General features: G+C 33.8%; 1 protein-coding gene across 1 annotated transcript in view; it reads right to left on the bottom strand.

Annotated features, from left to right (window-relative positions):
* Nucleotides 1-9,777: 9,777 nt before the first annotated feature.
* Nucleotides 9,778-14,121, bottom strand: part of LOC133324409 (alpha-N-acetylgalactosaminidase) — a 56,706-nt gene continuing 52,362 nt past the window's right edge. The window contains exon 5 of the mRNA XM_061533248.1: nucleotides 9,778-9,888. Within this exon, the coding sequence (XP_061389232.1) occupies nucleotides 9,778-9,888 (111 nt within the window). The remainder of the gene's footprint in view (nucleotides 9,889-14,121) is intronic.

Genomic DNA, 14,121 nt, shown 5'->3' with positions numbered 1-14,121 from the left:
ATTATTAGGGTGGGACAATGGAGATTGTCTTAACTCCTCCCCCACTTAAGTGAGGGCAGTCCTCGGGCCTTTGTAGCTATCAATGACGGCTTCAATAACATCGCATTTTACTGTTCGTCTTTGAATGTAATATAAAGACTGATGATCAAAATAATGCTTATAAGTGCGGATACCACTGGACCGTTTATTGTCCTGTTCTTCACGTCATCGATGTGTTGTATGTTTTCAAAATTTAATCTTTGAAGATACTGCAAGCTCAATATTTCTTGATGGCTTGTGTATTAACTATATGATATTGTATATGGAGCCATTAATACTGATTTCATCTTCAAACGTTATCAAATATGTACCGGTAATTATTGTAACGGTTCCTCCTAGTTTTTTTATAGTGGCTCTGTTGTCGTTTATTATCATGACGCCATCATCGACAATCTCCAAGATGATGGTTCAAGATGACTTGGTCTTGTGCTATAGTACCCGAATGAAGCTGTTGAGCACAAGTTGGTTGGGAATATTCTTGACAAAATGATGAAGTTAGCGTTAAGGTGCATTTTCCGTTTGCAATTATACGATTTCCACGATTAGCGACGCCGCTGGTTTTAGCAAGATGTAGTATTGTGCCATTATGTTGGACTGGGTGCAAAACTATTTTCTTACATACTAATTTGGGCTTGGGATATTTAATAAGAAAATGCAACATTCCATTATACAGTAGGACCTTAATTAATGATACTTCTAGCAAAGCAAGTCTGTTACAGTTGTATTTATTGCACTTATTTGTAATAATTCATTTACATTATCGGAATCTAATATCAAAGAACTAATTATATCTTCTTTTACAAGAGTGACTGATAGCATTAATGTTTCGATTTCCGCAATTGTAATTCTGTTTCGAGCAGGTAGTATTTCGTATAAATACCCTTATGAATTTATTCAAGTTTTGCTTTTTCAATAATTATGTTGACAATATCTGTTAACTTATTTATCTGATCCTGTGTTTACGAGTTAATTGAAACTTGTTTGTTAATTGAAATTAATGTTCCTTCTGTCGAAATTTCTGTTCCTCATAGTCGTCAAAATCGGGAGTCCCCGCTATTATTTTTAGTGCTATTCCCAAGATCAGCCACTAAAGTATCAATTTTGATACTTTTTTTGGCCTTGCCACTCTTGTGCCACTTTTTTATTTTGATACAAAATGTGCCACTTTTTGAAATTTTGTGCAACTTCTTTCTATATTTTGCCACTTTGTTTTAAAATGCTCGTACACGAAGATATTTACTAAGGAAATATTCATGTGGACCGTTGCATGCAATTTAGTACGTCTCATTTGTTTAGCCTATCCAAATTGTTGAGATTTGTTACCGAAGCAAAATTTTGCATTGGGTATAGAATAAAGTCTACAATGACTTTTCCTGGGATGTAGGCTTGTGATGAGAATAATGTGGATTTTGTTAAAATCGTCTCAAATATTGAAATATTTGAACAAAAGACTCAGCTTTTGTCCGATTTTAAAATTTGTAAGTACCATCCTTATATAATTTCATCAGATTTCATGTTAATATGTAGCAAAACAGTGTGCCACTTTTTGTGTCACCTTTTCAAAAGATTTGTGCCACTTTTTTCCAAAAATGATACTTTCTGTGATACCTTTAGAAAAATATCAGCGGTCACGCTGCCCAGGATGTTAATACTGGTTGAGTGTCTGTGGTGAACATATAATGATTGTAGGAGGGAATGTATTCGCTTAATATCAGACTCGATTATTTTCACCATATGTGAGGAGCGGAAATTTTCCATAAGTTTTTCGGTTTCGTCCGCAATTTCCAAATATATTGTCAGATTTGTTGTATGTCGTAAGTAGTCAAAGTCCTGCCAAATTACAACATACCCATCTTCAATCGGTATGTAGTCGGAGTCAGAATAGTCAATCAATTTTGTGGTAAGGGGTCTGATAAGCTACATCATCAAAGTCCTAAATTTTTTTTTTAAATAGAGTTGTTAATTATATTCGGATTATACAAATTTTGAATTATCTTATGTTGTCCTTGTGGACCACCCTCCCTCTAATAAGAACTGTAGTTCCTAGATCGGCTTCTTTTGTTTCTTCAGAGTATAAGGGGGTCAGTTTGTTTCCTAGCCTTTTACGAACTCACCTACTTCAAATGTTCTATTTTGCCTGGAGGCATTGTTTCTATTTAGTACGGTCTGTTGAGCTTCTTTTATTTTTTTTTTTTTAATTTCCTACCTTAATTCGGATGAGGAGAATTGGAAAATACCTATTGGCCGTTGGTTGGTTATTGAGTGAATGGTCCGATTATATTTTACGGTTGCTAGTAAAATAAGGCCAACTGTGCTAAATTTAATTGGTCCCGTAATAGGGACATAATAGTCTCAGATTTTAGTGAAGGTTCGTTGTCATAGTAAACACTTTCTGTGTGTGGAAAAAGATGCATTAGTTGTATAATCGGGCCTTTTAAATATATTATTGTACGAGATGGAATATGTTGAATAACCGTAAACTTTGAAAATTTATCGATGCATGTTAGGAAAAAAATGTTATCCGTTGAAAATATATCGATATGAAGCATTTCGCCTACGTAAGATGGTGTTGTTTCGTATTTAACTCTCGAACAGATTTTACAATTTGCAGCAATTTCATTTGTCATTTTTTGGAAAATAATAATCAGAAAGTATTTGTTTAACATTTTCCTGATTTTCCCTATGGATACAGTTGTGTTCGATGGCAATAATTTCGCTCTGTTCATTTTTATCAGAACTGTCCTGGACAAAATGTTTGCAGTGCCAAAATTTAATAGCAGGAAAGTATCTAACCAATTCATGCTGAATGCAGGCTAAAGTTAGCAGATCGCAATGTATTGCATTTACGAAATTTGGATTGGTCACCGATTTTACTTTGTTTAGCAATGTGAAGTCTATCATATGTCGAGCCTTCTCAGTAAAGACAATAACATTTCTTGAAAGTGGGAAATTTGCCTCCCGGAGGACAATTTGGTTCCTAAAGCAATTTTTTTACGTTCGTTCCCACGCTTCTCACACCCTCCCCTGCCGACCGAGGGGGCTACCTCCCTTTACACAGGGATCACGTACACACCAAAGACCGGACTAAGGCGGGTTAGTAGTGGTTTAACAATACCGGCTACAGATAGATCATCAGCCGGCAATTAGTAATAATACAACAAATATAAATTAGAATTAGATACATTAAACAGACATTACATTAACATACATTAAACAGACAACAGTAAACAAAAGCTACAATATAAAATTTGACAACTGCTGCTACTGTTTCCAAGCCAAGTATAGAATTCTTGATAGCATGCAATGGTCTACTTAGGCATATAACATTACTTATGCTATTATATATTAAACATAAGGACCTCATTGGGTTGTTTAGTTCGTAATTAGTTCTCGCGATGGACAATTTCAACGGTTCAAAATTACGTATTCTTCGAGAAGGAACGTTAAAAATTATTTCTCCCGTAAGAAAAGGAGAATCAATCAGACCACGTGTTAATTTAATAATAAATAATGCTCTTAACATGAAACGTCTTTTTTCAAGTGTTGGAAGATTAATTAACAATAAGCGACTTTTATAAGGTGGAAGTAATTCCGATGGGTTCCAATTTAGGCCACGCAAGGCAAAGATTAAAAACTGAACTTGAACTGACTCAATTTTATCACAGTGACATTTATAAAACGAACTCCAAAGAATGCAACCATATTCTAGGACTAGGCGGACAATACTAACAAATAATCTTTTAGTAACATAAGGGTGATCAAACTCTTTAGACCAGCGTTTAATGAATCCGAATAAAGACTTGGCTTTATTAACACAAGAATCGATATGAGGATGAAACCTTAGTTTAGGATCTAAGATGACACCAAGATCAGAGAATGAATCAACATTGTTCAGTTTGTATGACCCTATAAAGTAGTCGGATTGTATTGGATGTGATCTGAATAAGGACAATTTCTTACATTTTTTTTAAATTAAGAGACATTCCATTTGCACTGCACCAGTTAAAGAGTGAGTGTAAATCGTACTGTAATGGTGTTTTTACACGATATGTATTTTACATATGTGCTGTCACTTATTTCATCCATATGTAATTCCTTATGTGTGTCAAAATTAGCAGCGTAAACAAAACATTTATTTTTGTGTTCAAATCGGCATATGTATTTTACATATGACATAACCTATAAACAAAAAAACACTTTTATTTTTTCTTAATGCGGTGTACACACTATCATTTTTGAATGGCACTTTTGCCCAAATTTTGCTTGTTTGATAGTGTGGCCTCACATGTTTGTCATTCATCAGGCAACCACAAAAATATTTATGGTTGTTGGACAGTCAGTAATCGATAAAAAAGTTGACAGTCAAAAATGATCGTGTGTACACCGCTTAAATCAACATAATTTTTTTTATTAAACACCTACAAACGAAATAATAATTTTTAATTTTTGCCTTTTCATCATTTTCTTTGACTTCCAATTGAAATATTTTCTTCCATCAATGTGTTTCATTCAAACAGCAGATTTCCTTATGTTTCACATACGAAAATAGAAAATACATATGTAATTGCATATCGTTTTGACACATTGAAATTTCCGTATGTTTCACATGACGAGTTCGATTTCCATATGTAAAAAAGTGACAGCACATATGTAAAATACATATCGTGTAAAAACACCATAAATAAACTGAATTACGTGTATTTGTATGCGAAAACAGCTTGACATCAACTGCATACATTAGTATTTTGGAATAAAGAATGGAATTCGGAAGATCATTTAGATAAAGAACAAACAATAACGGACCCAAATGACTTCCTTGCGGAACTCCAGAGGAAACAACAATATCTTTAGAAAAGGAATCACTGAAAAAAACTTTTTGGGTAAGATCCTCTAAATAGGATGAAATCCAGCTTAAAAGAATTGACGGGAACCCTATAACATTAAATTTATGGAGCAATAGCTTATGAACTACAGTATCGAAAGCTTTACTGAAGTCTGTATAAATAACATCAGTCTGTTGTTTTTTTGGGAAGCCATTATGAATATGACAAACAAATTCAATAAGATTGGAAGTAGTAGATCTGCCTTTCATAAACCGTGTTGAAAAGGGGAAATAATACTTTTTATAAAATGTGATATTCTTCGTGAAACTAATAGTTCAAAAAGTTTAGGTATGGCACTTAACTTCGCAATACATCTATAATTATCTATAAAACATATATTACCAGATTTATGAAGGGGGATAACATAGCTCGACCTCCAGAAATGCGGAAAATATCCTGTATTTAAGGAATAGTTAAATATTTTTGTAAGGGGTAAAAATAATTCATTAGCACAAGATTTCAAAATGTAGGTTGGAACTCCGTCAGGACCGGGGGAAAATGAGGAACGTAATGCCTTTAACCCAGAATAAACTTCATCTTCAGTTAAGCAGAAACGAGATTATATGAAAATTATATTGACCACTAAATGCATTTTGAGTATATGAAGATTGAAAAAAGTCAGGAAATAGATTTGCAATTTCTGAATTGTCTGATGATTCTTTACATCCAAGTTTCATACAGCTAGGAAATTGTTGTGCTCTTCTCTTGGAATTTACGAGTTTAAAAAAGCATTTAGGATTATTCAATAAGTTTAATCGTATCTGTGTTCAGCATTATATCGGCTCCTCGCCAATGAATACTTTGCATAATTAAGAGCAGTATTTGAATTTTTAAATTTTTTAAATAATCTACTTTTTATATTGCGTAAACGCTTAAGAGTCGGCGTAAACCAGGGAAGACTCTGATCATTCAATTTGTTTACAGTAGGAACATAATGATTTAGAGAAATATTTAGTAGTTCGTAAAATCTTGATACACACGAATCGATGTCACCACTTAGATCCCATATAGTTGAAAACAATGAAGAACGTAGTTGCACAATATTAGTTTTAGCAAAGTTACGTCTGATAATTGAAGTTTTTGCGGGCATAGTGTTAGAAGAATAATTCTTCAATTCTAAATTCACCGTGAGTGTAGGATGATAACTGTCTTCAGGAATTATATATGGAGAGCCTCTAAAGATTGAGATATTTAACGTAGACGAAAATACTAAATCTAATAGTTTCTCTTTAACATTCAATACGTCATTTACCTGGTAAAGGCAGATTTCAAAAATTTTATCCCAAAATGCATCGAATGCAATTGGATAAGTCGAGGGAACATAATCCAATATATTATCGCCCGGATCCAAGCTACACCTGGAAGGTTGAAATCTCCCATGCAAATTAAAGAAGAACTGTTATTAAGTAACGAAAACACTTTTGCAATTAAATTAGCGTGATTTAAATATATTTCAACTCCTGAATTAGGTGGAATGTAAGAACAAGATAAGAATATAGAGTTACCAAGAAATGTAAATTTTGCAGAGACAAATTCAATATACTGACCAACTGAAACTTCAACAAATTCAGAAGGAATCGTGTTATGAACTGCAATAAGAACTCCTCCTCCTTTTTTAGATGTTCTATCTTTCCTAAAAACTTGATAATTATCGGAAAATACCTCTGTATCGAGTACATCAGGTTTAAGCCATGTCTCGATAAATATAATTACTTTATAATCACTATGGAAACTTTTAAGAAACACATTTCTCAATTTAGTATTAAGGCCTCTAACATTTTGATATAGAATAGGTAAGACAATATTTAGTTTTTTGAAGCAGGTGGAATATTCACAGTTCTAGGAATGTATGGACGTTCCCTGAAAACAAACTCTTTTACCAAGATACCATCGGGCCAAAACGAATTGGTTACTATAGAATTTAAAAAATTGTTAGGAACTATTATTTTAAATGAAGCAATATCACGAGGTTGAGATGAATTGAATTTAAAGATTTTTAAATCACTATCGGATAAATCGTTTATTTTAGATTTTACATAGTCACGGATATTATCAGTAGAGGTGTTAGGGTGAAGCCTAGATATAAACACGGTTTTACGTGGAGCTACAACAATCAATTGGTTTGAAGAGGATGGTCCAGTTCCAATATTAGAAACATTAGGGGGAATAACAGCATTTGAAGGTTGACCATTGACAACAATAGCAGGAGGTAAGGATAAGCGGTTGCAGAAGTAGATGCTGAAGTTGATTCAAAATTAAGTTCAATAGCTAAATTTAAATTAGAAATCGGAGCAGGCAATTGATTATTTTCAGGAATTACACTTTCCATATTGGAGGGGCAATTTGCCACTATAGGCGAGTACAGACTAATTAAGTTATCTGGGCCTAGATTTGATGAACTGGGACCACTAGCAATATTAACTGATTTTTTCCTTTTAGGGGAGCAATCGATTTTTTCAAAATTATGATAAACCGAATTGAAACTTTTTTTAAATTTAAAATATCTGACCTCTAGATCCCTATATTTACCTCTAGATCCCTACATTCTAAGCAAGACCAACGGAGACCTTTAGACTTATCCGTAATAAAATCAAACTGCCTACCATTAAACCCGGCACATTTAAGATGCATGTAATTATCACAAATATAACACGTAATAAGTCGTTCGTTAACGTTTTTAATATTGCAGTCTTTAAAAGAGCAAGCCATTATGAAAGATTAATAAAATTTTATAACCGCCTGAAAGTATGCTTTAAAAACGAGAAGTTATTTAATATGGAAAATGATAGCAAATGAATTAACGTAACCGCCTGAAATTATGCTAAAGAAAGCAAATTTAGTACTGACAATCAAGTGGGGAATATAAAACAAATGTCAAAACTAACAAAAACAACGAAGGAACAAGAAGGAGAAATAAATAACAAAATACAAACCAAATACAATTTTTGGAAAATTTTGGAAAAACAAATAAACACTTAAAAACACTTTTTAGAAAAAACTTCACAATTTCGAAATTAAGAGTATTACATTTTGTTGAAATAACACTAATAAACACTTAATACGCCACTATAGACACGTTTAAATGAATAATTATTAATTTTGTTAAAAAGACACGCACAAAACACTTCTATACGAGCAGAGTTGTCAAACTCCCGAGAAATTCTCATATTGGCCGCGTATAATCTGTCCAGTACCCACTCAATATGTTTCACATGGTCTTCTTCGGTTTCAGAGAAAATAATGACGTCGTCGACGTAAACATAGCATGTCTTTCCAATTTGCTCTCTCTGGACATCGTCGATCGCCCTTTGGAAAATGCTGGGGGCATTCTTAAGGCCAAAAGGAAGACGGCAAAATTCATATTTTCCATTTCCAACTGAGAAGGCCGTTTTTTCACGATCTTGTTCAGATAGTGTTATTTGATGGAAACCTGATTTAAGGTCAATCATCGTAAAAAAATCTCGCTTTTCCAAGATTTGATAGAATAACGTATCTGGGGTATTGGGTATTTGTTGTTAAGTTTCCTAAAGTTTATAACTAATCGTTTTTTGTTTGCAAAAAAGCCCGAACATTTTTTTTATCATTTCCTTAAATTTTTTCGCAATGATTTGAGGTACTTGCATGTCCTCAACTTGTGTAAAAGTTACTTTCAAAAGTCAATTTTGCATTAATTGCTGTGAAATCATGAATAGATTTCACTATGAACGGGTTGTCTACGGGAATAATACCTTTTATAGGTTTGATATAATTCTTCAAAGTCCCTGTATAAATAAGTAATTTTATGATAGGTTGACCAGTATAAATCAATAGCACACCGTTAGGATTGTGCTGATCTACTGAGGTTGCTAAAATATGTGGAAATAAGACAATATATATCCTAGCGGTGTGATATAGACTTGTACTGGTAAACCTATGCTGACCACTTTGTTCCGATTTTTCTGTTTCGATTTTGTTCTACTCAAACAATTGATTTGCCATTATAAATCGTTCTTTTCTAACATAATGAAAAAATTAACTGGTTTTCTGCCTCGAAACCTTTCGAAGTCAAAGGAGTCTTTTAAGTGAATTTTTAACTTTTGAGTTTTTATTTCGATCATTTTTAATTTTTATAAATATTTGTTGGTCTATAGTTATTAAAGCATTTTTCGGTCCAATATTAACTTTAATTTTTACACAAAGGCTGTCCATTTTGGCAATTTTTTTACAGATTTTTTTTCTTCTGAAAATGATTTATTGGACTTAATTTGCTAACACGAAGTTGTTTTTTGTATATATTTTTAAATATCAACGGCATTTAAATTAACAATTCCAAGGTGTGTTAATTAGGTGTCCCTTTCAAGAGTTCACTTGTTTCCTAAATACCGTTATATTTCACAAATTTCCCATGATTATTTTCTATTTTCACACTTAATCGGTAGAGTGCAATACACATAAGCGTTTTGATAAAAAAATAATAATTAAAATATTCCAAACGGATCGAGGGTTAATCAAAACATGTTACATGTGTGTGCTACTTACGTGATCACCACTGTATATTTTTATGGTTATATAAAATATTCTTTATATTTATGATATTTATATCATCGACTGTTTCTCCACTGTCTACTGCAACAGGTAAAAATCACAACGGTGTGTGGGAGATATCAAAAGGCAGACATTAAAATCGAAAAAAATTATTATGTTCATTTAAACCGTAAATGTCAAATAATAGCGGAATTCAAGAATAATTATATCAATGGGGTTCGAAACATAATTTGAATGTGCTGCAATATATTTTATTTACAAAATACTCGACAAGAAAATTGAAAACATGTTATAACTAAAAACTTTAATATTAGATGGAAGTTTGTATAACTCAGCGACGTTGAACTTCGGCCTTCAACATGACCACGCCAGATGGATTCACCTTCACTTTTATTTTGGTATTAGCATGAAGAATTCCATAATCAACGTTTTCATACAAATCCTAAAAAATCAAAAGAAAAATTTTAAAATCAGTATTTTTTATTCTTTACCATGACACCCCATCAAACTAATAATGGCAAGTTGGTGGTATGTGCGAGTGATGATGCAAATTTATATATGTATAAAAAATAGATATAGAATGGTAATAATTCCCAGCAAATATAATACAGTAGATATCGGATATAAGCACATCTCATATAAGAAAAAATCGCATATAAGAAAGATTATCAAAATCACCGAGCCTTTCTAAATCTCCTCAGTGTAAAAATTGCTTCATAGGTGGTATGTGTCGATGTGTTTTTCGTGGGTCTTTTCCAGAATTTGACGCAGAGTGAAAATCTGGTCAATGGTGGATTTGCCAGGTCTGAAGCCGCATTGGTATGGTCCAATGATGCCATTGACCATTGGCTTCAATCGTTCACACAGCACACTGGATAGCACTTTATATGCGATGGGAAGGAGGCTTATTCCTCTATAGTTGGCACATATCGTCTTGTCTTCTTTTTTTGTGCACGGGACGCAGGATGCTGAGGTTCCAATCATTGGGCATGTATTCATCTAGCCAAAATCTACTAATCAGCTGGTGCATGCTCCTGACCAGTATCTGGCCACCAGTCTTGAAAAGTTCGGCTGGTAACCCATCGGCTTTTGCTGCTTTGTTGTTCTTGAGCCGATTAATTGCATTTATGACCTCATCTTGGTTAGGTGGTATACACTCTATACCATCATCTCTTATTGGTATCTTTTTCAAGGCCACTATTTGATACCAGAAGCTTTCCAAAATGCTTCTTCCAGATCCTCAACACGCTGTATCTTTCACCAGGTTTCCTTCTTCATCTCTACAGGAGGATGTTCCTCCACCAAAGCCTTTGGTGCAGGCACCAAACCGAGGTGATGAGCATTTCAATTCATCCTGAAGATTTTGAAATTGTCAATGTCCATATTTTCCCATCAACAGCATTGCGAATAGTTATCACCCAAGCATAAAACATCTGGTGTATTTTTAACACGTGATATTCTTATATGAATCAGATAGACTGATTTCGTTTCCATCAACGAGGAATCTTTCACCGGAGTCACAGATAAGTGCTCAAGCTCTGCGGACATTGCCACAGTCAGTCCATCAATCCTTCCTGGCAAATCCTGGTCAGTGTAGAGAAACCCAGCGATTTCATCGAGCCCGATAACAAGGCTTCACAATATTTATTGAGGACTCCATAAGTCCTTTGCCGCCACCCGTATGTGCCAGAAAGGGATAGAAAATATTCCGGAAAAAATCCTAAAAAACGGAAAACTCTTCGTTCTTGCAGGCAGAATTCCTCCAATGAAACCAAATTATCCATACAAGCTTTCTGGAGTGGGACAACAGCGCGATCAACTTTGTGCCGAAAGCCCCACTGACCACAGAATTCCGCAGCTAGTTGACCTCACTTCACGCCCAACGGACATAACGACCAAAATTAATTTTAAGCATTATGTCCACCAATGCCGCTAACACAAGACCAAAAAAAGGATATAACACCAATTTTTTAGATTGTAATGTCCGCAACAAAATGGACATAACTCTCAAAAAATAGTTTGTATTTTTTAATTTTGATGAGTTAAATATAACACTGTGCAACACAAAAAATAATTACCGGGAAATTCCAACAAATTTTGAAAGAGGGGCTAAAAAAGAAGACACGTGTATCGGCGTTTTGAAATATTCCCCCTTTTCAAGAATTTTGATAATTTTCGAATTACGATTTCTTCAAATCCTTGCATTTTAGGTATATAGTGTCTTCGACAATATTACTGATAAAATATCGAGGAATATTTTGGTATACAACTTTAACCCTCAACCGACTCATTAAAGGGGTCCTTTCGGTCCCCTTTTCCAGGAGTGATTGAAAACCCATTCAAAACGGTGTTAAAGCTGCTCAGAATATTCTACAGAAATGTTCGCCATAAAGTTTTACTATAAGTCTCAGAATAGACTAAAACTCAAAAATCAGCCTAAACGTCAAAAATCTTAAAAAAACAAAAACTCATTTTAGGGTTAATATCGTACTTATTACTTGTTTTTACCCATTTTTCCCACAAGATGTTGTTTTAGAAGGATGGTATAAGGGGCTAAAATATTCTCCATCAACTTTTAGCATAAGTCACTGAACAAGAGAAATATGTATATATAATGTATATACCGAATATACAGTCATACATTTTGAACCAAAAAATCAAAATGTTCTTGTATTTTTTTGTCAAAGACATTTCCCAGTATTTTTTCGACAAAGTGCATTAAAGTAACATGAAACTTAAATTTAGGTATATAATGCCAAAGAATAAAATATTCTACGTCAAAATCTACTTCAAGTCTCAAAACAAACTATATATTTATATTCAGTAGTTTTTAAGAAATTTACGGTATAAAATTATATATAATAACAAAATTTTTTTGCAGACTTCAGTTAATTTTATACCGTAAATTTCTTAAAAACTACTGAATATAAATATATAGTTTGTTTTGAGACTTGAAGTAGATTTTGACGTAGAATATTTTATTCTTTGACATTATATACCTAAATTTAAGTTTCATGTTACTTTAATGCACTTTGTCGAAAAAATACTGGGAAATGTCTTTGACAAAAAAATACAAGAACATTTTGATTTTTTGGTTCAAAATGTATGACTGTATATTCGGTAGACGTAGAATATTTTATTCTTTGACATTATATACCTAAAATTAAGTTTCATGTTACTTTAACACTAGAAAGACGGGAATTTTTTATATACCTACATTGGCTAAAATCGGTCAAAATGACCTCATTCTGAAAGAATCTTTATTGTATAAAGAAAATTTTTTAATTTTTTTTGTTTTTGCAAAATAGTCAGGCTGAATCCCAGTTTGTTGTTTTTATAAAAAACAACTATTTATTAGTGGGGAATGTATGGCATTGTTTGCCGAGGGGTAAGGCAGGGAAGACTATAGTTTCGGATCACGCCACTGATCCTCATCAGTTCCCTTAGTTTTTTGTTGGGATATTCTCCCCAGAAGCTATTGCTTCTATACAAAAAACCTTTCATACCCAAATGTCTCTTGTAACAAAGCGAAGTACTTAGCTGACCAACGACATAAACTGCATGAGAATTTCGCTGGAGCCTCACTTCGAGGTTAACAAGGCATTTACAAACAATACCACACCTTTCCCACTGTTGTGTGTTGTCACATCGCGACAAATGCACACAACGACTTTGTTGGTGTTGCTAGTGTACAGCAACAAACCAAACAGTTTAACCGTGCCTGCGTCTACAACTTCAGTAGTGTTGGCGGTTTATTTGGGATACCATTTGTATTTTGTTTTTGCAAAATAGTCAGGCTGAATCCCAGTTTGTTGTTTTTATAAAAAAAACAACTATTTATTAGTGGGGAATGTATGGCATTGTTTGCCGAGGGGTAAGGCAGGGAAGACTATAGTTTCGGATCACGCCACTGATCCTCATCAGTTCCCTTAGTTTTTTGTTGGGATATTCTCCCCAGAAGCTATTGCTTCTATACAAAAAACCTTTCATACCTAAATGTCTACTGAAGTTGTAGACGCAGGCACGGTTAAACTGTTTGGTTTGTTGCTGTACACTAGCAACACCAACAAAGTCGTTGTGTGCATTTGTCGCGATGTGACAACACACAACAGTGGGAAAGGTGTGGTATTGTTTGTAAATGCCTTGCTAACCTCGAAGTGAGGCTCCAGCGAAATTCTCATGCAGTTTATGTCGTTGGTCAGCTAAGTACTTCGCTTTGTTACAAGAGACATTTGGGTATGAAAGGTTTTTTGTATAGAAGCAATAGCTTCTGGGGAGAATATCCCAACAAAAAACTAAGGGAACTGATGAGGATCAGTGGCGTGATCCGAAACTAGAGTCTTCCCTGCCTTACCCCTCGGCAAACAATGCCATACATTCCCCACTAATAAATAGTTGTTTTTTTATAAAAACAACAAACTGGGATTCAGCCTGACTATTTTGCAAAAACAAAATACAAATGGTATCCCAAATAAACCGCCAACACTACTGAAAATTTTTTAAACTTATTTTTTAACATTCTTTATATTATTTACAATCATACAAAACGTTGTTATTATTTGTTTTCGGTGGTAGGGCTATCGAGTTTCCCCTTTTGAAAAATAAGAGCGCGTACAAAATGTTCGAAAAAGAGGAAGTCTTTACTCTAAGAGTGAAATCGACTGGAAACATAAAA

The sequence above is a fragment of the Musca vetustissima genome, unplaced genomic scaffold (assembly GCF_032173495.1).
Source record: "Musca vetustissima isolate MV318-11 ecotype Yass unplaced genomic scaffold, APGP_CSIRO_Mvet_v1 utg11241, whole genome shotgun sequence".
In the NCBI taxonomy this organism is placed as follows: domain Eukaryota; kingdom Metazoa; phylum Arthropoda; class Insecta; order Diptera; family Muscidae; genus Musca; species Musca vetustissima.
This window is presented reverse-complemented; position numbering and strand designations above follow the sequence as displayed.